General features: G+C 45.7%; 1 protein-coding gene across 8 annotated transcripts; it reads left to right on the top strand.

The window, feature by feature from the left end:
• The first annotated feature begins 1,605 nt into the window (after positions 1 to 1,605).
• Positions 1,606 to 25,242, top strand: ZNF606 (zinc finger protein 606). Of its 8 annotated transcripts, none has more exons than XM_032847625.1 (7): positions 3,869 to 3,904; positions 4,433 to 4,515; positions 11,690 to 11,730; positions 14,663 to 14,789; positions 15,241 to 15,336; positions 15,484 to 15,522; positions 21,298 to 21,385. In XM_032847625.1, exons 1-6 carry the CDS (start codon positions 3,891 to 3,893, stop codon positions 15,516 to 15,518), a joined length of 396 nt encoding a protein of 131 aa, XP_032703516.1. In that variant the 5' UTR covers positions 3,869 to 3,890; the 3' UTR covers positions 15,519 to 15,522; positions 21,298 to 21,385. The 8 variants fall into 8 exon arrangements, with proteins under 8 accessions (XP_032703512.1, XP_032703511.1, XP_032703514.1 ...); XM_032847626.1 differs by lacking the exon at positions 21,298 to 21,385 and adding an exon at positions 16,584 to 17,044; XM_032847627.1 differs by lacking the exon at positions 21,298 to 21,385 and adding an exon at positions 15,705 to 16,124.
• Positions 25,243 to 25,531: the final 289 nt, after the last annotated feature.

The following is a 25,531-nucleotide window of genomic DNA, read 5'->3' as shown; positions in this document are numbered from 1 at the left end:
CTCGATCCCAGGACCCTGAGACCATGACCTGAGCTGAAGGCAGAGGCTTTAACCACTGAGCCACCCAGGCGCCCCCCTATTGTCTCTATCTTTAAAATACTAACCTCCACAACTGGACGCTGATCACTCTGATCTCAGCTGCCATCACTTCCCACCTCGATTACTGCATTGGTTTCGGGGTCATCCTGCTCCTTTCCTTACCCTCTTAGTCTATTCTCCACAGAGAAACCAAAGGGACCTTTTGGTGTGGTCAGAGTTCATCAGTGCTCTACTCGGAACCATGCGATGGCTTCCCATTTCACTCAAAGCCTGAGTCGGAGCCGTCACCATGCCCCTAAGGCTGTCCGCAACCAGGCCCCCTCATTGATCCTCTCTGACTATCGTAGTCTAAACTAGGGAGGACAAATGCACAGGCAAGATGAATCCGGAACAAGGAGGAAAAGGTGGGGAGCCAGGGAAGCTCGGTCATCTCAAACTCTGGTGGGAAAGAGGTTCCAACAGGGCCCCAAAGGGCTGTCAGTGGGCTTGGGGATTCTCGGTTCAGCTAGTGCTGGAGGCTGGGGGTGGTGGCCCAGGAATCGTCCCCGTGCTGTGTGAGGAGCCCTTTCGCCGTTCTGGCCCACGCTCTTCAATAGCGGTTTGAGTAACAGCCGCCCGGCAGATTTCGTTAACCACGTTCCCCGCTCTCATCTTCAGCGCCTCGCATGAACGCTCACTCCAGGACACATCGCAACATAGGTCGATGGTAATTTAGGTTCCCATAAAGCTTCGCCATCTAGAAAGACATCTCGGAAAATCCCTTAGGTTCTAAACACTGGGGCTTCATTCGCAGGGAGAAGCTTCAGACCAGCTTCTTAAATGGAAGGACCCCTCGGAAGCTTCCAGAAGTGCGCACGAAACACAGAAAACGATCAGACTTAGTTTCGCATTGCTAAGGGCAGCTGCCGGGGACTCCCATTTCACAGACGGGCAAACTGAGGCTCATGGGCTCGCGACCTACCCAGGCCTTCCGGAGTTGGGCAGCGGCGGCGGGGAGGGTGGTCTGCGCCCGGGATAGCACCATCCCGCTGGCCAGTAGTTGGGATACTAGACGACCAGGTAAGTCCGCGAAGCCGCGAAGGCGGGACGCGAGGCGGAAATGCTCCTGGTACCTGTGGTGGTGACGCTTCCGGACCAACCGGAAGCGTACCGCCCGGAACTACAACTCCCAGGAGCCCGCGCGGTGCGCCCTCTTAGACGCCGGGGGAGCGGCCGCCATTGTCCGCCGCCGAAGTGAGGCGGTCGCCGAGGCGGTGGGGCTGCTGCCAATGCAGCCACTGAGGGCTAGGAGGGTCGGGAGAACGAGCGGAAAGGCGCGGCGCCTGCCAGCGGGACCGGCCCGGTGCGAGGGCGGGTTCCACGTCTGCCCTATCCGTGCTTGCTTCGCGCCCCCATTTTCCTTGGTTCTCCCGCCTCCGGGCTCGCGGCCGCGCTGGGCCGGCTGGGCGCGCCCGGGGGAGCCCTGCACGTCGGCCCTGGCGCCGGGGCTCAGCGGCCGGCCGGGCACGTCTTTGTCTCCGCTGCCGCGCGCGAGGGTCCCAGGTGCACCGCCGGGCCGAACCCTGGAGCGGAACAAAAGCCGGACGCCCCCAGCCGAGCGCCCCCGAGATTGCTAACTCGCTTGTCCCAGCGGCGGGGACCGGCTCGCGGGGCGGGGAGGCCGGGAGCCGCGAACCAGGTAAGGCCGGCCGCTCCCTGTACGGGCTCCTGAGCATCCCGTCCGCCCCGGGTCTTGCAGAGGAAGATTGGGCGGGAGGCGGGGCAGCAGGTGACGAGGACGCCTCTGAGGCCGTTAGTGGGAACGAACACCTTTCTTTCCCCAGCGGGTGTTTTCTCGTCCTCGCGGGTTCGCCGGAGGCGCTGAAGGACAGCTTCGAACGCGGGAGGGGAACAGGCCTCGCTTCCTTGACGCTTGCAGTGACGGCGGACTTCGTTAAGTTGCAAACAGCGGTGCAGAATAGTTTGCCTACTTTGAGTTTTGGAGCAGGTCCCGGTGTTCCGGGGGCCCAGTAGGCGTCCTGGTGCTTTAAGCGCGCTCCCAGGAATCCGCAGAGCTCTGCCAGTTGGCCCTGGAGGCCTCAGAGAGGTCTTGGGGCTTGCACAAAGACTTGGAACCTCCGGAGCTTGTGGTCTGGGCTCCAGGAAACACGACAGCCTTGGGTCTGGTAGGTTTTGCAGGTTGATTTCTTGCTTCTCTCCCTCCTTTCCTTTTAGATAAAATTCGCATAACATAAAATTAACCATTGTAGACTAGGATTCACTGGTTTTGTTGTGCATTTAGAGAATTGAAGTGAAAAAACTACCATCTAATCCCGGAACGTTTTCATCACCTCGCAAAAGAAACCCCTGCACCCGTTAAGCGGTCCGTCCGCATTCCTCCCTACCCCCAGGTCTAAGCAGCCACTGATTTTGGGGGCGGTGCAAGTAGATATTACAGTAATTTTTGTGAATCACCAAAAAGTTACCTCGAAGTTGTCATTGGCTGTCTCTTGGGAGCCATTGACAAATTTCCACCCTCTCAGCCCGGATTGTGCTCTTTCTTCAGCTTAATCATCTCACTCTTCATTCTGTTTTTTTGACACGTAAATTCTGTTTTCTTACAATGCTTACAGAAGTCTGCTCTTCCTTCTGCCTATAAGCTGTCTTTGTTCCCTCTGGATCTTCTCCAGAGAAAGGACCGCTTTTGTGGTTTCCATTTTGTCATTAGGTTGGTACGGCAGTTGTATTCCGTCAGTTACCGGAGTCCCTGGCCCTGTGCACCTGCGCAGGCACCTGGTACATTGATCCTGTGAGATGGCAGCCATAAACCCGTGGCCCTCCTGGGGTGAGTCCAAATTCTGTTTCTTCTGGGCCTTCTCAGCAGCAGCCTGCTGCAGCCAGGGGTCAAAGCTGGGCAGGGGCCAGGTGTTTGGGGGGATTGGAGGGGGTCTCTTGGTCTTGGTATAGAATTAGAACTGAGTGACGTTTAAAGAAAAACAATTTGGTTGTTGGTGAAAAGGGAAACTTGTTGTAAAACACTGTGTAATTTTTGTATATTTTATAGTCCTAAGATGTCTCATTAGTTCTAAGAGATTTTCTAGTGATTTGTGGGATTTCTTAGACAGTTATACATTCATTCAGAATTTCTCTACCACTGACATATTTTAGCTTTATTTTTGTTTCTGGTTTTACAGCATTGGCATGTAATTTAAGAAAATTGTTAAGGGGTGCCTGGGTTGCTCAGTAGGTTAAAGCCTCTGCCTTTGACTCAGGTCGTGATCCCAGGGTTCTGGGATCGAGCCCAGGCATCGGGCTCTCTGCTCAGTGGGAGCCTGCTTCCTTCTCTTTTTCTCTGCCTGCCTCTCTGCTTACTTGTGATCTCTGTCTGTCAAATAAAATAAATAAAATCTTTAAAAAAAAAACTGTTAAGTAGTGTGATGTCAGCGGTATACTATCTTTAAGTGAGGTTTCACTTATTTATCCATAAAGACGTCAAGGGAGTGCCTTACTAAGACTATTTTTAAAAATTAGGTAATGTTAAACATTTTATTAGATATCTCTTTGGCTGTTTAAGGGGTTCTGTTCTTAACTGTTCTGTGGCTACATCACAGCAGATTTTCTGATAATGACTTACCTGTGAATTTCTGGTTTAAATCTAGCTTATTATGTTGGGTTTTGTCACGTGCCCTTGGGCTGTGTTTATGGAACTTTGTTACACCCATTAGTGAGACAGACCTCCTTTTCCATTTTGTTGCCTTTAGTCACTAGGATTGTTGTCAGAGTGCCTTGCCTTTACTTGTCCTAACCTGATCTGTTGCAGGTGTCCTTACGGACCAGTCCTGGGGAATTGGGGGAATTGCGGCTGTTGATCCATGGGCCTCCTGGGGTGAGTCAAGACCCTGTGTCGCCATTGGCCATGTTGGCTTCTATGTCCTGGCTTCTCTCAGCACTGTCCTTCCTCAGCCAGGAATCAGAGGCGGGGGTTTAGAGCGGGGGTGGGAGGGGAGGGATTCTGGTCCGGATCTGTCTCTGTGCAGAGCTGGAACAGGAAAGGATCAGAACATGCCACTGGGAGATAAAGTGATGGTGACAGCTCCAGGATGGGGTGCATGAGAATAAATGTGTGGCCATTTGTGGCTCAGGCCCAGAAGAAGTGAATGACATTGCTTCTCAGAGACAGTGCCTCAGAGCAAACGGGGACAGTGCAGGGTTCATGTTTAGGCACATTCCTTATCTTCTCTGAGCCCCATTTCCTTCATCTGTAAAATGAGGAGGTGAGTCTTCTCATTTGCCCGAGAGAGAAGATCAGGAACTGGCTCTCCCTGAGCAACCTGCCCCCCCCCCAGGAGGAAGGTCTTGTGTGGGCATAGTTATTGCAGAGAGAGCTGCCTTTGTGACTTTGTTTCCTCCCCAGCTCTGTGTCCTCAGGACTGCCATGTGGAAGAGAATGCCGAGGAGGAGAGGAGGGCCACTGGGCTCCCAAAAGCCCAAATCCAGGTGAAGTGGGGCTTCTGCTTTTTCCTGAAGGGCTGTGCTCTTCCCTAAGGTGTCCGGGTTGTCCCCTGCCATCCTAATCACTTTATAACAGCTAGAGTTTGGGCAGAGAAGGAATCGGCCAAAAGTTTATGGCTTTCTGAGCATTCAGGAAGAATTTAAACAGTTTTCTGTGACTTGGAGCCACATTATCAACCAGCCTATTCCCATTCCTGAGCCCCAGCTCTGCTATGTGTTGTTCTGGAGGCGGAGGGGCTACCCCTTTGGCCGGCAGCCCCCCTTCCTCCTCCCACCCTACCTCATGTATTCAGTGCCTCATTCAGTTTGATGCTGTCCTGTGAGCTCCCTGATTGCTGGGACAGGAACATGGACAAGCCCTGGTCTTGAGGAATTCTCTGTTCCCTTTCCAAGATGGTTCACTTGGCTACTGAGACTCATGGCCTGCTGGTGCTGTACATGGGGTTCAGGACATGAGCCTGAGATGTTTATGGAGGCCCTAAGCCTTGGCGAAGCCGAGCCCAACTAATGCTTTGACAAGTGGGTGGGTTTGCATAGAGTCTCTGGGGTTCAGAGCAGCTGGAATCCTTCCATTGTGGGGAGAGAGGCTGCCCGGGAGACATGATACACTTGCACCAAGAGGTAAAAGGGATTCATCAGCCTGGTAAGCAGGGGTCTGGCCTTGTATAGCACCACTGGTGTGTGGCAGGGGCGAGGGTATTTCATGACCAGCATCTGGGTGAAGGCTGACCCCAATCAGAATTTAGGATGGAGAGGCTAGGATGAACCCTGCCGTGCCCTGAATGCCTGCTGCAGAGCCAGGGCCATCCTGGTGGTAATAAAGAGCCTCATAAGCGTTGGGAGCAGGAGGTGTGAGTGTCTAAAATATGGCTGGAAGGGTGTCCCTGGCCGGAGTGTGGGGAGAAGGGGGCTCTGGGAAGCAGGCTTGCATTTCAGGTGTCCGTGTGACCAGGGCCTAGGAGAAGACTTTAGAGGTGTAAGGGAGTGACAGCAGGGGAACTTTGTGACTGTAAGAGCATAAGGATGGCTCCTGAGAGAAATAGGATAGCAGAGTTGACACGGGAAAGGTGGCAGGAAATAGGATAGCAGAGTAGATGGTATTGGAAAGGTGACATCTCCCTTTTCTCTTGCCCAGCTTCTTCATTAGAAGCAGGATGTAACAAACAAAACTTTTTAATTTATTTGTTTGAGAGAGAAACAGAGAGAGCAGGAGAGTGGAGAAGGTCAGAGGGAGAAGCAGACTCCCCATGGAGCTGGGAGCCCGATGTGTGAGTGACTTGATCCCAGGACTCCGGTTCAAGACCTGAGCTGAAGGCAGTTGTTTAACCAGCTAAGCCACCCAGATGCCCTAAACAAAACTTTTTTTTTTTTTTAAGATTTTATTTATTCATTTGACAGAGAGATCACAAGTAGGCAGAGAGGCAGGCAGAGAGAGGAGGAAGCAGGCTCCCCGCTGAGCAAGAGCCCAATATGGGGCTCGATCCCAGGACCCTGAGATAACGACCTGAGCTGAAGGCAGAGGCTTAACCCACTGAGCCACCCAGGCACCCAACAAAACTTTTTTATAACAACTTTTAAAAAATACTATTCAAATACCATAGGTTCACCCTTAGTTCTGTGAGTTTTCATATATTCACAGAATTGGATAACTATTACCAACCAATATCTACTTGTAGATCGTTTTCATCAACCCAAAAAGAAATCCTGTACCCATTAGTAGTCAGTACCTGTTCCCACTGCCCTCAACCCCTGGCACCTACTAATTTACTTTCTTCATTTTTGTTTTCTGGACATTTCATATAAAGGGAATCATACAATATATGGCCTTTCATGTCTGGTTTCTGTTTTTAAGGATCATTTATGTTGTACATATCAACACTTTCTTTTTGTGATTCAGAGGCAGCCATTTTTAACTTATGTTTTTTGGTTCCTTAGGGTTACCTCCATATTTCTAAAAGAGAGATTTTCATCCTGATTCATGAAATTCACATTTACCTTTTTGACTCACTACTATGAAAGATGAAGAAAAATAATTTCATTACTATATTTAGGTTTTTCTTTTCTAAGTTAAAATAATGAATCAAGCAAATACAAGATACTGAGATATAAAAATACTAATAAAATTTCAACTTTATGCCTCCCCCCAAATTAAAAAAAAAAAAATGTAATGGAATCTCCCACAATTCAAAGCTGATTGGCAGAGCGCATCACAAGCACGCTGCTCCCACGGGGCAGCACTGCCATCCCAGGGAGGCAGCTGGGCCTGAAGCACGTGATGCAGAGTGGTGGTTGTCTGGCATCAGAACTTGGGTGACCGTGATGTTCACTGCCGCTGTGATAATACAGTCCTGTTTAGATTCTGTAACAGAATCAGCAGTGAAGCTAGGCTGAAAGGTGGGCCCTGAATCAGTTCCTTGGGAACAGAGTTAGCTGTAATGAAATATTGTGAAGAAGCCTTAATAACCACTGGGCTGCACTCTACTGTTAATTTATGTGAGGGTTTCTGAGAATAATCATTAGAGTTAATGCTGAGAAAATAAAATGGAGAAGTAAAATGACAACACCCTCCAATGTCTGAAGAGTTGTGATTTCTGAGAACATACTCCCGGCCCCCACCCCACACTTACTTCGGATTTTTCACTGTGGGAAACTCAAGACTTGAATCATGTGAGTTTTGTATTAAGCGAGGTCTTCAGGAACACTAACAAGAGCTCCATATCCCTCTATTGTTCCTCCAAATTAAATACTGAAATAAAGCACTCACCTGGTGAAAACGTCAAATGCTGTCATCCCTCGTTATCTGAATAGTCCCTTTTGAGGAACATGTTGGTTAGTGAAATTTTCAACTAGTGGGAGCTCAGATCCCATTATTTGAAGAATAGGGAAAATAATAATATCCCATTTAAAAAAACTCCAGCCAGCTTCCTCAAATAAGGAAACTCTCAAACCCCTGTGTAACAGTCCACCAGTGCTTTCTGCATGGTAAACATGCCCATGACAGTAATCTAGTACTCCTCAGAGTTGTTTGCCCTCCCTGCAAAGAGCTGCACTAAATATTAATGAAATTCTGAAGATGCCAAAGACCCCATCTGAATTTCCCCAGATTCCATGAATGGGCCAACCGTCCGTGGTTTCAGATAATGCAGGATCTGAGACCCATCCCAACACCCTGTGCACCTTCCCTCAAGCCCTCCCGTGGTTTAGATGTGCGGCTGGTTAGCAGATTCCATAAAGTGCTGTGGAGAGCCCCGGTACGTGCTCAGACATATGTGACAGATGCAGTGCACAAGCATGATTACAGGAAATTTGGGTGAGATGTTTTTGAGTCCTCCTTGCAGATGTTTACTGTAAAGTGCAAGTTCAGGTAAGGGTTACGTGGGAGTGGAACAGCTCACTCCTAGCTGCTGGGGTCCTTCTTGTCCCGACAGCTCCTGAGACTGGGTCCTTGACTTCCCCCTTTCCCCTTCTTTCTGTTTCATGTCCAGTCTTGATTTTGCATTTTCTGTATCTTCAAGGCCTCCATGAATTGTGGGCCCTAACATTCAGCTGGGGGTGTTTTTTTCCTTGTTTGGCAGTCCATGATCACTTCCACTTTGATAACATCTACAAATCTGGAAATACTTGGTCAAAACTTTTGTTGAGACAAATCGATAATTACAGAAAAGTATGAAAAGTAACCCAACATGGTCTCCATTACTCTGAATGAACGGTTAATGTTATTTTTGCTTCGTTTTCCTTCCAGCTAGATTCTCTTGCCGCGCTTACACAGGGTGACTGCTTTTGGTGTGTTCACACATAATTTTCATGCTCATATGTAGATAATCTGTTCCTACAAATATCACATAGATAGTAATTTTTTTTTTAAGATATTTATTTATTTGGCAGAGAGAAAGAGATAGTGAGAGAAGGAATACAAGCTGGGGAGTGGGAGAGGGAGATGCAGGCTTCCTGCCAAGCAGGGAACCTGACTTGGGGCTTGGTCCCAGGACTCTGGGATCATGACCTGAGCTGAAGGCAGATGCTTAACGACTGAGCCACCCAGGTGCCCCTAATATTCTAGGTTTTTTGTTTTTGTTTTTTTTTTTTTTAAAGTTTTTACCTATTTGGGGGCACCGGGGTGGCTCGGTGGGTTAAAGCCTCTGCCTTCGGCTCAGGTCATGATCCCAGGGTCCTGGGATCGAGCCCTGCGTTGGGCTCTTTGCTTGGCAGGGAGCCTGCTTCTCTATGATCTCCATCTGTCAAATAAATAAATAAAATCTTTAAAAAAAAAAAAAAAAAGAAAGATTTCACCTATTTGACAGAGAGAGAGGGGGAAGCAGGCCCCCCACTGAGCAGAGAGCCTGATGCGGGGCTCGATCCCAGGACCCTGGGATCATGACCCGAGCTGAAGGCAGAGGCCCAACCCGCTGAGCCACCCAGGCGCCCCTGTTTTGAAAGATTTTTTTAAGTCATCTCTATCCAATGTGGGGCTCGAACTCAGAGCCCTGAGACCAGGAGTCTCATGCACTATTGACTGAATCAGCTAGGCACCCCATTTTTTTTTGAAGGCAGTGCTTTTCCTACCTGCTTTTCTACACCTTTATTTGCTTATTCAGGGCTACCTTTAAGGTCCATCCGTGTGAGAGATAAGTTCATTCCTTTCGCCCTCGGTTCATCCTTTCATGGATGGGCTCAGAAGTTCCCTGCCCCCACCAGTTTTGCTATTCCAGGAGAAGCGGTGTGAACATTCTTGTCATTTCACTGGGCGCACACACATACTTGTTAATGTAGACATACCCCTAGAAGTAGAATGACGCTTAGTGTCAGGGTGTGTGTGTTTTCAATACGATCAGTGCTGCCACGTGGCTCTTGGAAGGTACAAAGCCTCTTGTCGCTGTTGCGGAAGAGTGCCTGTTTTCCCTGCATCTTTGCTGCCACTTTGCAGTGTCGGGTCTTTTAATTTTTGCTTATCTCAAGACTGAAAAGGTACAGCGTGATCCTTCGTGCTTGCTTGACTGCTGGTGAGATTATCTTTCCATGTCGTCACTGACTGTCTATCTGCTTTCGTTCCTAGATGTGTGTGGTCTCTGACCTGATGATATGCAGGCGTTTTACATGCATTCTGGATCCTGAATCTTTGCCTTATGTGAATTGTCTTTTCCCAGTCTATAGCTTGTCTTAACTCTGTGGTGTCTTATCAGTTAAATGTTTTCCAGGATATTCTTTTTTTTTTTTTTAAGATTTTATTTATTTATTTGACAGAGAGATCACAAGTAGATGGAGAGGCAGGCAGAGAGAGAGAGAGGGAAGCAGGCTCCCTGCTGAGCAGAGAGCCCGACGCGGGACTCGATCCCAGGACCCTGAGACCATGACCTGAGCCGAAGGCAGCGGCCTAACCCACTGAGCCACCCAGGCGCCCCTTTCCGGGATATTCTTATCAAACATGTATGTCTTTGCTTGTGGCTAGTATTTTTGTTTCTTGTTTTAAGAACTCTTGTATTTGAAAAAAATCTGTCCTGTTCCTTTGTACTTGTTCTGTTTCTGAGGCCTTCTGTTAGGTGGTGGGCCTCCTGAAGCAAGGGCTGCGTCTTCGTGTTCAGGGAATTCTTGTTCCTTCAGAGCCCCTCTCATAGCATCCTGGCCTGTTTTATAACTGACGTTTCCAGTCGGGGAAATGGAATTGCAGGTCATTGAAAGTTGGATGTAGCTGCTGCCTCTGTTCTGTTTTTGTTTTGGTCCCTGAGTTTGGTCTTTCCAGCTGTCTGCACTTGTTCCTCACATATCCAGGGCTCCTCTGGTCCCTGTGTCTGGAAGGAAAGCGCGGTGAGGCCGTCTTGGAGCACCCTGCTTTGCTGTGGCTGAGCCATTCTGGTTCCCAATTAGCCTCCCTTCGTGTGTGTGTGTGTGTGTGTGTGTGTGTGAGTGTGTGTGTGTGTGTGTCTGTGTGTCTGTGTATCTGCCTCCCGACAGGTCTCACTCTAAGCTCCATGGACCTGGTTGGGTCTGGATCATCAAGCTGGTTGTGCTTCAGGTTTCCCGGGTGTGCATTGGCTCTCAGGCCACAGACCTCCCTACCCCATGTCCTGTGGAAGAGATTTCAGCTCTGGAGTTGCTGGTCACCTGAGCAGCCTTAGAACCTACCACATTCTTGTGTGTGAGAAGGGTGTGGGCTGTGTTGCCCAAGTGCAAGTGCAGGGCGGCAGGTGGGCATGTTGCCCACAAGGTGGAGTGGCCAGTCGGGAGGTGGGACACCAGGCAGAGCTCTCCTGGATACAGACCCCCCTTTTCCAGCCTCCCTTTCCCCCATCCTGCCTTCACCGTTATCATTTCAGCTCAGGGCCCGAAGCCTCACCTGGGAACCTCTTCCAGCGTAGCCCCTCCTGACCTGTGAGGCTGAGATCTGCTCCGCTGTTTCCTTAGTCTGCCACACTTTCCTCTGTTCCCCGTCGTGCAGCAGTGTGTGGAGCACCGCATGCCAGTGGCCTCTTCGGGGTAGTTCCCATTCTTAGAAAACTTTGGGAGATTTTCCAACCATAAGGTGGAATCTGAACCTTATGTTATTCCTGTTACCATTGTAACAAATCACTGTAAACTTAGTGGTTTAGAAAAGTACAGATTAGGGGCACCTGGGTGGCTCAGTGGGTTAAGCCTCTGCCTTCGGCTCAGGTCATGATCTCAGGGTCCTGGGATCGAGCCCCACATTGGGCTCTCTGCTCAGTGGGGAGCCTGCTTCCCCTCTCTCTCTGCCTGCCTTTCTGACTACCTGTGATCTCTGTCTGTCAAATAAATAAATAAAATCTTTAAAAAAAAAAAAAGTACAGTTACTCTCTTGTTCTAGAGCTCAGAAGTCTAAAATGGGTTTGTAGGCTTTTGGCAGTTGGCCAGCTCTGTCTTCCCGCTGATACCTCTTTGGCATATATTATGTCTTCTCCCCTTTGGATGTCAATAAATGATAACATTTTTCACAGACGAAAGCAGTGGCAGGGGAGCTCTGTAGGGCTGTGTTCCCTTTGGAAGCTCCAGGAGAATCTGTTTCCTTGCTTTTTCCAGCTTCTGGAGGTTACCTGCATTTCTTGGCTCCTGGTCCCCACCTCCATCTTCCCTGTACATCACTCCCACCTCTGCTTCCAGTGTCTCATCTCCTGCTTTGACTTCGACCTCCTCCCTCCTTCACTTGCAGGGACCTTTGTGATTACACTGAGCCCACCTGGTTCATCCAAGATAAGCTCCCCAAATCAACATCCTTAACATAATCACATCTCTGCAAAGTCCCTTTGTCGTAGTAAGATAACAGTCATAGGTTCTGGGATTTAGGATGTGAACATCTCTTGGTCGGCGGCATTATTACAGACACCCTGTTCAGTAACGACAACCATCAGCTTTCAACTTCCTGCCTTTCTTTTCATCTATCCTGACACTTTTCAGAAATTGGAATATGTTAAAGCAAATCTCGGCTATTCTGTTATTTTGCTTATAAACACTTACGTATGTCTTTCTAAAAGATACATAATTTTTAGAAAATAATACCTTTCTCAGTACCTTTACACACCCAATAAAATTAACAGTGATTCCTTATTATTAGCTAACACTCAGGCAGTGTTCAGTTTTCCCACTTGTCCCCTAAATACCTTTTATGGTTGGTTGGTTCAAATGAGGATCCAAAAAAGGACCACACACGCTATGTGTGCGTCACATACTGAAGAAATTAGGTCACTTGTCTTGTTGGTTTGCCTGATTTTGCTATCTTGATGCCATTGGGTGAGTTCCTCTTCCCTTTGTCTCCTGTAACTGATCACTGGACTGGAGGGCTGAGTAGATTCGGGTCCCATATTTTGGGCGAGAGTACATCAGTGGTGGTGCTGAGTCCTTCCTAACTTGTGGCACCAGGGGGCACAGGATGTCTGGGATCCCATTTTCGGGTGATGTGACTTATCAGGCTAACAGTAGCTGCCTCCCTACTAGTCTTCGTGTTATTTAGGCGTGTTCCCGGTCTGCCTTCCATGTGTGATTTAGCAGTCATTGATGATCACTGCCCGTGTCCACTGTTTAGTTAAAGGTTGCGGAATCACTCCCTCATGATTTCAGTCCTTCAGTGACTCTTAGATGTAGTTCATCTGTTCGTTTTTAAATTTGTGCACAGGGATTCCACTGGAATCTTAGGAGGGGTGGTTCTCCTGGTGGTTGACCTGAGGCCCAGTTCACCAGCTTCATGGCTGCCAGTCTGTGGCCTTGAACCTTGTTAAGCATGGGTGAACGTGGAAGCCATCAAGTAGATGCCGCCCCCTGGGGAGATGAGGCGGTCTGCGTGAGCACAGCAGGTGCATCTGGTTGGACAGCATGGCTCCCAGCCGCTGCCCGGGTGTGACTGCTCTGTGAAAGGACACAGCTTGTGGTTTCAGCTCCTTTAGGCTTTGTGCACTTCTCTGTCCAAATGTTACATTTAAGTTAAAGTTTGTGTTATGTAAAACATAGACACATCACCCATCAAGGAAACTGAGACCTAGGCAGGTCTGTAGAAGAAAACCAAGGTATTGGCCTTGATGAGTCCAAGGTGAGGCATAGTTTCCCTAAGAGAGGTTGTGCCCAGCAGTTTTAAGTGCATTTTGCCATCATGGAATCACTGCAGCAGAATCCGTTCTGTGTTTTAAGCCAAGCATTGTGTGAAGTGGTTGAGCCTGACAGTACAAGTTGATGCACTGAGGACCCAGTCATGACAGCTGACCCTGATCAGAGATGAGCCCAGTTTGGGAGCCTTGGCTGGGGGTGGGGGTGGGGCGCAGAAAGGAAGGCTGTGGGAAAGACAGTAACATAGCAGGCATGGGTAGCGGCTCACAGAGGACACTCAGAGTGGAAATTCACTGACCCAGAGGGAGACCAGAAAGCCAGTTTGCAGATGGAGGGGAGGACCTAGAAGCTGTCAGGGCCTATGGGGATTCTAACCTGGCACCCATGATGCACGGCTCAGTCCCACCACCACAAGCGAGAGCATACTGCACTCCACCCGGGACTCGCCGAGATAACAGAGTGCTTAAGAGCACTATGAGAGGGGCGCCCGGGTGGCCCAGTCTATAAGCGTCTGCCTTCAGCTCAGGTCATGATCCCGGGGTCCTGGGATTGAGCCCTGCATCGGGCTTCCCACTCAGTGGGGAGTCTGCTTCTCCCTGTCCCCCTTCCCCCCTCAACCTTCGTGCTCCCTCACTTGCAGGTGTGCTCTCTCGCTCTTTCTCAAATCTTAGAAAGAGCACTGTGAGAGATGTGTTCATTGCAAAAGTCAGACTTAGGTTATAATTCATCTTCCCTCTAGTTTTCTAGTGAGAATTCCTGCTTCTTTTTTTCCCAAAGAGCTCAGTTGGAACATTTTAAAATTCAAATGCCCTTTTTTTTTTTTTTTTTTAAGATTTTATGTATTTGACAGAGAGCACAACCAGGGGGAGTGCCAGAGGAAGGGAGAGAAGCAGACTCCCCACTGAGTGGGGAGCCCGATGTGGGCCTCTATCCTAGACCCCTGGGATCATGACTGGAGTCCAAGGCAGAGGCTTAACCCACTGAGCCACCCAGGCCCCCCAGAACTCAAGTGCTTTTTGACAGCAACTGCTGCTGATTCTCTTTGGCCTGGGCTGCTTTGCTCAAACTTGTCTCACTCCCAGCTCCAGTCCTTGGGACAGGAAAGATCTGGAAATGGAAACCTCCTGATAGTGGTCAGGAGGACAGCCTGTAAACATTTAGATCAGTTATCCCGGTCCAAAATCCACGTCGGGCAGACTCCAGCCCAGTGCTTGTGGTCTGCTTTTGTCCTGGTCCTGCCCTTAAGTATCTTCATCTCCAGAGAGGAAGGTGGGCACTGCCCTTGTGCTAATCCCATCCTCACTAGGCGGTATTACTGGAATGGTGTAAGAGCCTTAGGAGAGATTTGCTCATCTTCACTGTAGTTAGTAGGGGCCCGCATAGCTAATTCCCTAAGAGTCCATCCCAAATACAGGGCCCTCGGGTGGCTCCCAATGGAACCTGGCCCACATCAGTTACAGTACTGAACACATCCAGGACACTTCCTCTTTGTCCTGTCTCTTCCCCAGTACAGTCAGCCTCACTCCATCCCCAGAGAACGTGGGAGGATGTGGCAGCGGGCTGAGCAGGAACATGTATGCTCTTTTAGGAACCAGTGACCTTCAAGGATGTGGCTGTGGATTTCACCCAAGAGGAGTGGGGGCAGCTGGACCCTGTTCAGAGAACCCTGTACCGCGATGTGATGCTGGAGACCTATGGGCATCTGTTGTCTGTGGGTAAGGCAGAGCTGCCTGAGTAAATGAAGCGATTTCCACTACAGTACTTTGTGCTGCTCGGTCTTTAAAAGCTCAAGGGATGCAACTATGCTAATGAATATTAACTAGATTTATTATTATCATTTCACAAAGTATACAAATATTGAATTATGTATACCTGAAACAGATTACATGATATGTCATTTCTATCTCAAGTAAAAAAAAAAATAGCAATGGTTGACACCACCAACAACCAATAACGCTCTTTGGTAAATCTTAAAAAAAAAAAAAGAAAGGCCTTATGGGCATCTCAGAAGGACTGAGATGATCTTGAGCCCTGATGTTCAGGGACTAATTCCTTATGCTTATAAAGCATAAAATGAGAGAGACTGCTTGCTTATTGTGCCCGAGTGAGAACTTGGAAGACTAGGCAAGGGCAGTTTACAAAGCTGTATTTTCCCTCCATGCATAGGGAATCACATTGCCAAGCCGGAGGTCATCTCTCTGTTGGAGCAAGGAGAGGAGCCATGGTCCATGGAACAGGCATATCCTCAAAGCACTGGTCCAGGTGAGGGCGGTCCCCAGCTGGGAGCAAGGAACTTTCCTCTGAGCCTTCCTTGTTTGAGAAATGGGCTGAGGCCACGAGGAGTTACCTTCCTCAGACAGTCATGATTCTCTCCAGGGAGCTTTATCCCATGTATTGACTTTTTTGCAGCTGTTGATACAGAGCAAAGATGGCCACCTTATTAACAAGGTAACAGTTTTAATGAGCTGCATTTTCTTTCCTTGCCATCCACTCTCCTGGTACCTCTCATATTCTCTGCTGCCCCTTTCTCGATGATTCCTCATTCACTTACCTGCTTTTTAATTTTTATTTCCTTTATTGCCAAACTTGTAGCAAGGAGTCACAGACTCTTACTCTTTTTATTTTTTAAGGTTTTTATATAGGTAGTGTATTCACGTGGCTCAGAAAACCCAGAGCTACATCAAAGGAATAAGCTGAAAAGTTTCATTTACTTTTGCTGCTGTTATCTGCATTATTCTTCTCACACCCCCGACACACACAGGGCACATACAAAGGTAACCACTTTTTTCCTATAAATTTTTGAGCTATTTTCTTAGTGGTTGCCCTGGCAATTATAATTAACATCTGAATTTATAACTCTCTAGTTTGGATTAATAACATTAATTTTATAGTGTCTAAAAACTTTCCTTCTGTATATCTCTATACTCCCCCATTTATGCTGTTATCGTCACAAATTACATGCCTCATATGTCCAACATAGACTTAAAATTATTGCTTTGCTTTTGTCTTTTAGATAAGATAGGGAAAAAAGTTACAAACAAAAAATGCATTTGTAATGTCATGTTACATTTACCTATGTAGTTACCTTTATCGGTGCCCTGTATTTTTTTTTTTTTTTAAGAATTTATGTATTTATTTGACAGAGAGAGACCCAGCAAGAGAGGGAACACAAGCAGGGAGCAGCAGAGGGAGAGGGAGAAGCAGACTTTCCGCCGAGCAGGGAACCCGGTGCAGGGCTTGATCCCAGAAACCTGGGATCCTGACCTGAGCTGAAGACAGAGGCTTAACGACTGAGGCACCCAGGCACCCTGTGGTGCCCTGTATTTTGACTTAACTGTCTAGTGTCCTTTCATTTCAATGTCAAGGACTCCCATTTCTTTTAGACCAGGTTTGCTAGCAGCAGACTCTCTCAGGTGATGCTTATCGGGAGTGCTTTCCTTTCCTCTTCATTTTGGAAGGAAGGTTTTGCCAGGTACAGAATTCTTGGTTGACAGTATTTTTCTTTCTAGCCTCTGTGGTTTCTGAAGAGGAATGAACTGTTAATCATATGAAGATCCCTTGTATGTGATGATTTTCTTCTCTCTAGCTGCTTTCAGGATTCTCTCTTTGACCTGTAATAGTTTAATGATTATGGGTCTTTGAGATTCCCAGGAATATATTAGAACTTTTCAAAGCACTGTGAACATCTTAACCCGCAGCTTTTTACAAATCTTCTTGGTTTTGTGTATTGTTTGCTTCAGCTATTTCCCATCATCTCAGGCAGTAGTGACTTTTTTAATACATTGCCTGTAAATGTTTAACAAATACCAGCTCTCTAGAGTGTCCTAGCCCGTGACAACCTTTCAAGGGAGGTCTCCCAGGGAACCACCAAATAGGTCAAATAATGACTGTTCTTTGGGTATGAGGCTTTGGGAAACCTCCAGCTTCATTCTATTCCCTCTGGTACCAGAAATATGGACTTGTAATTTTCCAAGGCTGCTGCGGAGCTGGGGAGCCAGAGATGGGACAAGGGAAACTTGCAGTGCCACAAAGCTCACTGTTATAAAATACAGCTGTTTTTCTTGAATAAACTCCCTCAGCTGCTTCAAGACTTTGGTTAATTTATAGAATTCTGAGGAACTTGATTCTGGCAGTTACATTTTGTGGTTGCTCTTAGGGAATGGTGAAATTTCAAAGGCCCTTATTTTGCCATTTTTACTGACATCTTGCACCAGATAATCAGTCTTAATTTGCACTATTTTCCCAGTTTCTTTATACAACTGCAATGATTATGATTATTTTCACCTTTCTGAAAGTAGATGGTGATAGACACTGTTCTGTATCTTGCTATTTTCAGTTTAACACTGTGCCGTAGCCTGCTCTTAGCCCTGAAGGTGGGTGTCCTCCCATCCATTCTAATGAACTGGGCTGGTTTGGAGTCTCATCAGTTGCTTCCATTGAGATCTGAAACCTTCCATCAAGGGCTCATGAATTCTGGAAGCTTTCACTCTGCCACTTTTGCTGCTGACCATTCTGGGTTACCATCTGGAGCCACCGTCCTAAGCCTCCAACCTCACGCCTCTACCATCTTGCAAACCGTCTCAAATATCTCCTTAGTCTTGAGAAATCAGGAATCTCATCTCTTTGTTCTAGATGGTTTTCCCCTCTTCTTGATGCATATCCCTGGCACCAGCCTTCTGTGAGTCCCCTAAGCTAGAATTGAGAAGTCATCCTGACTTCCCATTCTTTCCTCTCCAAGAAGTAATCTCTTTTCTTCCTCTTAAAAGTTTCTGCCTCTGAAATGTCAGCTTTATCATTCAGCTCCCACCAATTCTCAGGTTCCTTACAAAATTCCAGCTCAAGTTAATGAGTAAATTCTTACTATCAGTTACCTTAGGCGGTATCTTCCATTATGAGGTCTCTGTCAGTAAATCTGTAGTGATTAGAGTAGCCTTTTCAATAACTCTGACTAGATTTCAAGACCTTCAGTTTTTTCTCTTATTTTTTCTCATTTTCTGACTAGCTCATGCCATTTAAGAGCAGTCTATTTGTAGTCAGGTGAGGCTCGAAGGCCGAGCTTATGTCATTTCTCTTGTGTGAAACCTTCCTGGGTTGCTTCTATCAGTGCTGATCTCCTTTTCCAGCCTCCCACCCACCCACCATGTACATCTCTACAGTGTCTCAGTGATACACTGTGTGTTTTGTCCATAACTGTTCAGAAGTCCTCTCCTCACATAGATTCTGACTTGCAGTTTATTTTTTTTTATTTTATTTTTTTAAAGGTTTTATTTATTTATTTGTGAGAGAGAGAGAGGGAGAGTGAGCACAGGCAGACAGAATGGCATGCAGAGGCAGAGGGAGAAGCAGGCTCCCTGACGAGCAAGGAGCCCGATGTGGGACTTGATCCCAGGACGCCAGGATCACGACCTGAGCCAAAGGCAGCTGCCCAACCAACTGAGCCACCCAGGCGTCCCTGACTTGCAGTTTAGACTCTACTTTGTTGTCTTGTCTCTGCTTCTGGATACTCAGGCCACAAGTATCGAATATAAAATTGGACAAGAATTGTTCATTTGGGGGGCACCTAGGTGGCTCAGTGGGTTAAAGCCTCTGCCTTTGGCTCAGGTCATGATCCCAGGGTCCTGGGATCGAGCCCCTCATCGGCTCTCTGCTCCGTGGAGAGCCTGCTTCCTCCTCTCTCTCTGCCTGCCTCTCTGCCTACTTGTGATCTCTGTAAAATAAATAAATAAAATCTTTAAAAAAAAAAAAAAAAGAATTGTTCATTTGGTCAGCTACTATTTCTTAAAGTTCCTTTTGGAAGGATTCAAAAGCTGTATGGTGATCATTCCCTAACTTCTAGGAGCTAAGCTTGAAATTGGTAATAAATACAAGTTCTCAAGCAGAGTAGAGCTCCTTTTGTAACAGACTTGGATAGTAAAAAAAAGGAAACGGTTTGTAGGGAAGAGAGAAGAAAAACCTAGAGAAAGAGGACAAGGATGTAGGGCCTGTCAGGTGTCTGTAGCTTTAGACCCTGTGGTAGGGTGAATAATGACAAGCCCCCCCGCCATCCTTACCCCCCAAAAGATGTCCACATCCTTTTTTTAAAAAGATTTTATTTATTTATTTGACAGACAGAGATCACAAGTAGGCAGAGAGGCAGGCAGAGAGAGGAAGGGAAGCAGGCTCCCTGCTGAGCAGAGAACCGGATGCGGGGCTCAATCCTGGGACCCTGGGATCATGACCTGAGCCGAAGGCAGAGGCTTTAACTCACTGAGCCACCCAGGCGCCCCAAGATGTCCACATCTTAAATATATGAATATGGTACTTCACATGGCAAAGGGGCTTCCCAGACGTGAGAACCTTTGTAGATGGAGGGATTATCTTGTGTTATCTGAGTGGGCCCATGGTAATCGTAAGATCGTTATGAGAGTGGGGTAGGAGTGTCAGAGACACAGAAAGGAGATGTGGTGACGGAAACAGGATAGAATGATAGGCTTTGAAGATGGAGGAAGGAGCTGTAAGCCAAAGAATGGAGGAAGCTTCTAAAAGCAGGAAAAGGCAAGGATTTGGATTCTCCCCTCGAACTTCTAGAGGGAAGCTACCCTGCTTTTAGCCCATTGAAAGCCATTTTGGACTTCTGACTGCCAAAGCTATAAAGTAATAAGGTTGTGTTATTTTAGGCTGCCATGTGTGATAATTTGTTACAGCAGCAATAGGAAACTACTACAGACCCCTCACTTTTGTTGGTGATACTTTCTCTTAACCCCATCCCCTTCTTCTGGGGAGACAGGTGTCATAATGTGTGGGAGGAGTCAGGATATTATAACACAGAAATGAATTAGGACATTTTAATCATTTAAACATTAGTTAAGGGGCGCCTGGGTGGCTCAGTGGGTTAAGCCTCTACCTTCGGCTCAGGTCATGGTCTCATGGTCCTGGGATCGAGCCCCACATCGGGCTCTCTGCTCAGCAGGGAGCCTGCTTCCCCTTCTCTCTCTGCCTGCCTCTCTGCCTACTTGTGATCTCTCTCTCTCTCTCTGTGAAATAAATAAAATAAACTAATAAAACCTTTAAAAAAATAAAAATAGACATTAGTTGAAGGTGTGGTTACTTATGTATTTTTAAAGCAAGTTATTTCTTATTTTTTCACCTTAATAGTACTCACTTTGTCCTTTGTCAGGGATCCCTCAGATCACCTTTAGGTTCAGTGATTCCCTAGAAGGACTCAGAGAACTCAAAAGTCATTATATTCAGAGTAATGGTTTATTATGGTGAAAGGATACAAAGCAATGTTAGCAAAGGGAAAAAACACAAGAACCAAGTCCGGAGGAGACCAAGTGCAAGCTTGTAATAGTCCTTTTCCAGTGGAGTTGCAAAGGACACATTTAATTCCTTCAGCAGTGAGTTGCGACAACATGTATGAAGTGTCATCTACTTGGGAAGCTTGCCTGAGCTTAGGAGTCCAGGGTGTTTACTGGGGATTGGACATTTGGGTACACAGCGCCTGCAGGACTGATTGTAGTCACTGAAGCTCCACATCCCCAGAACGAAAACAAGTGTTTCCCAGAAAGAAAGCAAATGACATTTGTACGAACTATTTAGTGATACTGAGACAGCGTGCTTCAAGACCTCAAGCATGTAGAACACTCCTAGACCATTCTAAGACCTCAGTTTCTGTAGCTGGCCAAAGGCTAGTCATGAAACAGGCCTTTGTGGAAATGTGCAGTTTGACCAACTCAGGTATGCAGTTAACTTTTTTTTTTTTTTTAAGATTTATTTATTTAAGAGAGAGACAGAGATAGAGAGCAGGAATGGGAATGAGAGGGAGAAGCAGGCTCCCCACTGACCAGAGTGCCCAACGTGGGGCTTGGTCCCAGAACTCTGAGATCATGACCTGTGCTGAGGGCAGATGCTTAACCGACCTAGTCACCCAGGCGCCCCATGAGGTTAACTCTTTACCACACACCCTTATTCTGGTTTTCCTTTCCATGGGAAAATACCCCTTAAATGGTTTTTACTAGTATCCAGTACACACTTAACTCTGGTTAACATTCTCTTTGTTGTTCACTTTTCACTATCCTCCTCTTCCCTATTACAGTCTTTCTTTGTGTTACACATCTGTTTGAAAAAAAGTCCACATTTGCCTTTTCAATAATATGGACAGTAAATCTCACTTTTTCCATTGGGTTCTTAGAAGTTTTTTCTCTGTGCTCTAATGGCCTTTTTTTTTCCCCCCCATTTTTTCAGAGTGGATGAGAAATCTTGAAAGCAAAGCATTGATCCCAACACAAAGCATTTTCGAGGAAGAACAATCCCATAGCATGAAGTTGGAAAGATATATATGGGATGATCCTTGGTTCTCCCGGTTAGAAGTCCTAGGATGTAAAGACCAATTAGAAATGTATCACATGAACCAGAGTACAGCTATGAGGCAAATGGTCTTCATGCAAAAGCAAGTACTGTCTCAAAGAGGTTCTGAATTCTGTGAACTTGGAGCAGAGTATAGCCAGAACTTAAACTTTGTTCCATCTCAGAGAGTTTCTCAAATAGAACATTTCTATAAGCCTGGTACAAATGCTGAAAGCTGGCGGTGCAACTCAGCCATAATGTATGCAGATAAGATTACCTGTGGAAACCATGATTATGACAAAGCCTGCCACCAGTCCATACAGCCTATTCAGCCTGAAAAGATACAAACTGGAGATAATCTTCTCAAATGTACTGATGCTGTTAAATCTTTCAATCATATACTACATTTTGGTGATCATAAGGGAATGCATACAGGAGAAAAACTCTATGAATATAAGGAATGCCATCAAATCTTTAACCAGAGCCCGTCATATAATGAACATCCGCGACTTCATATTGGAGAAAATCAGTATGATTACAAAGAATATGAGAATATCTTTTATTTCTCATCATTTATGGAACATCAGAAAATTGGTACTGTAGAGAAAGCATATAAATACAATGAATGGGAGAAAGTCTTTGGGTATGACTCATTCCTTACTCAACATACAAGCACTTACACCTCAGAGAAACCCTATGAATATAATGAATGTGGGACGTCTTTTATCTGGAGCTCTTACCTTATCCAGCATAAGAAAACACATACTGGAGAGAAACCCTATGAATGTGATAAATGTGGAAAAGTGTTTAGGAATCGTTCAGCCCTTACTAAACATGAGCGTACTCACACTGGAATAAAGCCCTATGAATGTAATAAATGTGGAAAAGCCTTCAGCTGGAATTCTCATCTAATTGTACATAAAAGAATTCATACAGGAGAGAAACCTTATGTATGTAACGAATGTGGAAAATCTTTCAACTGGAACTCCCATCTTATTGGACATCAGAGAACTCATACCGGAGAAAAACCTTTTGAATGTAATGAATGTGGGAAGTCTTTCAGCTGGAGCTCCCATCTTATTGCCCATATGAGAATGCATACTGGAGAGAAGCCCTTTAAATGTGATGAATGTGAAAAAGCTTTCAGGGATTACTCTGCCCTTAGTAAACATGAAAGAACTCACTCTGGAGCAAAACCATACAAATGTACGGAATGTGGAAAATCCTTCAGCTGGAGCTCCCATCTTATTGCACATCAGAGAACTCACACAGGAGAGAAACCCTATAACTGTCAGGAATGTGGCAAAGCATTCAGAGAGCGCTCAGCCCTCACTAAACATGAAATAATTCATTCTGGAATCAAGCCTTATGAATGTAATAAATGTGGAAAATCCTGCAGCCAGATGGCTCACCTCGTTAGACATCAAAGGACTCATACTGGAGAAAAGCCCTATGAGTGTAATAAATGTGGGAAATCCTTCAGCCAGAGCTGTCACCTTGTTGCTCATCGGAGAATTCACACCGGTGAGAAACCCTATAAATGTAATCAATGTGAAAGATCCTTTAACTGTAGCTCTCACCTTATTGCACATCGGAGAACTCATACTGGAGAGAAACCATACAGATGTAATGAATGTGGGAAAGCATTTAATGAGAGTTCTTCCCTGATTGTACATCTTAGAAACCATACTGGAGAAAAACCCTACAAATGTAATCATTGTGAGAAAGCTTTCTGTAAGAATTCTTCTCTTATTATTCATCAGAGAATGCATAGTGGAGAGAAACGCTTTATATGCAATGACTGTGGAAAAGCCTTTAGTGGTCACTCGGCCCTACTTCAACATCAGAGAAATCATAGTGAAGAGAAACTGTGAATTGAATTGATAGATCTTTCTTTTATTGTACATTTGGTAACATATTGAAAAAGAAAAAAAAAAGCCTATATACTAAGGGGAAATTTTTTAGTAAGAATCCAGGAAGACTTACTACTCAATAGAACATATCTTCTTAGAAGAAACCTATGAATGAGAAGACTGGAAGAAGTTTTCAGAAGTTATGTAGCCTTTATTTAACTCAGATAATTACAGTGAAGAAACTCCAAACTCCCCTAATGGTCCACCAGGAATCCTACTTAAGGAACATGGATGTAGGGAATGAGACTTCTTTTCGCAAGAGATTTCAGCTATTTGTGGATCTGAGTGCATTGTTGAGGGGAAAACCTTATTCTGGGAGAAGTTTTTCAATGACAATACACTGTTTTGCATCAAGCTGGAATGATGGATGGGAAGCTTAGTGGAAGTACAGATTTTGCTGTTGTAAAGGGAGGATGTGGGTGTCCTTTAAGGAACAGAATATGAAATACTAAATCTGAATTTAAGAAAAAATAGTATTGAATGGGATATTTACTATTGATCAAGATTAACCTTAGAAAAGATTAGTAAATGAGATTACTAATGGTGGAAAGATTATTACCTAGAAGTGTGAGACTGATGGTGGAACAAGAGGTGACAGTTTATGACCCATTGTGTCAGTGTCCATGGTTCACTCATGATTGCATCGTTGGACAATTCATTTGTAATTTGTTTTAGGCAATCACTAAAGGTTATAATTGTGGACACTGCATCAGTATACATAATGTTAAGGAATGAAAGAATGCAAAATTGTACATACATATCTATTATAACATCTTAAAAAATGTATACCATCTGGATAGAGACTGGAAGGACCCATGGAGAAATTAACCTTGTTAGTTTAAGATTTTTTTTAAAGTTTTATAAACACATACAGCACTTATCATGTGCTAGGCTTTGTTTTAAATGCTTTTCAAATATTAACTTGTTCAGTCTCCTTAATTCTGTGAGATAGGTACCTTTATTATCCCAATTTTATAAATGGAGAAATTGGGGCAGAGATGTTGAGAAACCCACTTAAGTACACACAGCTATTAAGAAATGGAATTGAGATTTTTGGCTTCAGAGTCATGTTTTTAACTACTATGTTATGCTGTCTCTCCAGTGGTCTTTTTCTCCTATTTTTTTTCTTTTGTTCAGTTTTCTATGGTAGATATTTAATAATAAAAATCCAGAAATCATGAAACAATGAGAATGTTACCTTGCTCTCTTTCCTGAGTGATTTCTGGTAACATGAGAGCTAAACTCCCTTTGGAATATGAAATCTGGATTAGACATTCAGAATCAGTGCATTTTCTGGGACCTGGGTTCCCTAGGATTTCACTACCCACAACCCTGAGGATTACAGCACAGCAATGGCTGGGACACTCACCGGAGGTTTGGGCAGTGCTGAGGAATGTCCCTTGATGGGTTTAAAGTGGCCCTCACGGCACACAGAGCAAGAGACACTACTGCATATGGGAGCACTATTTCTCAAGGTCTCCCTCAAATTCCGTGTTCATGCTTTCTTCTCTAGCTGAGAAGACTGCTTGATAGTAGGGGGGCTTCAGAGGGAAGGAAGCTCACCAATTCATCAGTGTGAAGAGTGGCTCCTAGTGGAAAGAAGGCAAGATGGTTAAGAGGATTTAGGTCCCTTCTCTCCAATTTACAAATATTTCCTGTATTTTCCTAAAGTAGGGCTATAATTAGAGGCCAACAATTCTTGGATAGGTGTCAAGGTTATGGGTTGGAAATTTAGGATGCAAAAGGTTCATCTAGTTCTTGCAGGGCCCATGACCCTCCTGTTGGTTGAGAAAGTGGCCTACTGGTGTGGGGAGGCTGTGTTCACCATCTGACGCCTGTAGATGGAACTCACATACGTATGTCACACCTGTTTCCCTACCTCTCAGGGCTTAATGCAGAGTGGTCACCCAATAAATGTTACAGGAGTAAATTAACTGAATGGATTTCTCACATGATTTGTGCAAAGACCTTTAGAGAGAATAGAATTAGCAACATCTCTGTAAGAGAAAGTAGTATGTATCAAGCCATATTGTCACTACATGGGTATAGTATTTTAATACCCGATGTAATACACTTTGAGCAAATCCAGTTTCTCTGATTTAGGGACTCCAAAGGATCTCATAATTCATATCCAATATTATACAAACATCTTGACAAATTATTGTCTATTCCCCAGCTTAATATTCTTTAAATTTTTTTTTCTAAAAGTACCTCTTGTG

This window comes from Lontra canadensis, unplaced genomic scaffold, assembly GCF_010015895.1.
Source record: "Lontra canadensis isolate GAN:19392208 unplaced genomic scaffold, GSC_riverotter_1.0 scaffold191, whole genome shotgun sequence".
NCBI lineage: Eukaryota > Metazoa > Chordata > Mammalia > Carnivora > Mustelidae > Lontra > Lontra canadensis.
The sequence above is the reverse complement of the archived record's forward strand: the minus strand, read 5'-3'. Positions and strand labels throughout refer to the sequence as shown.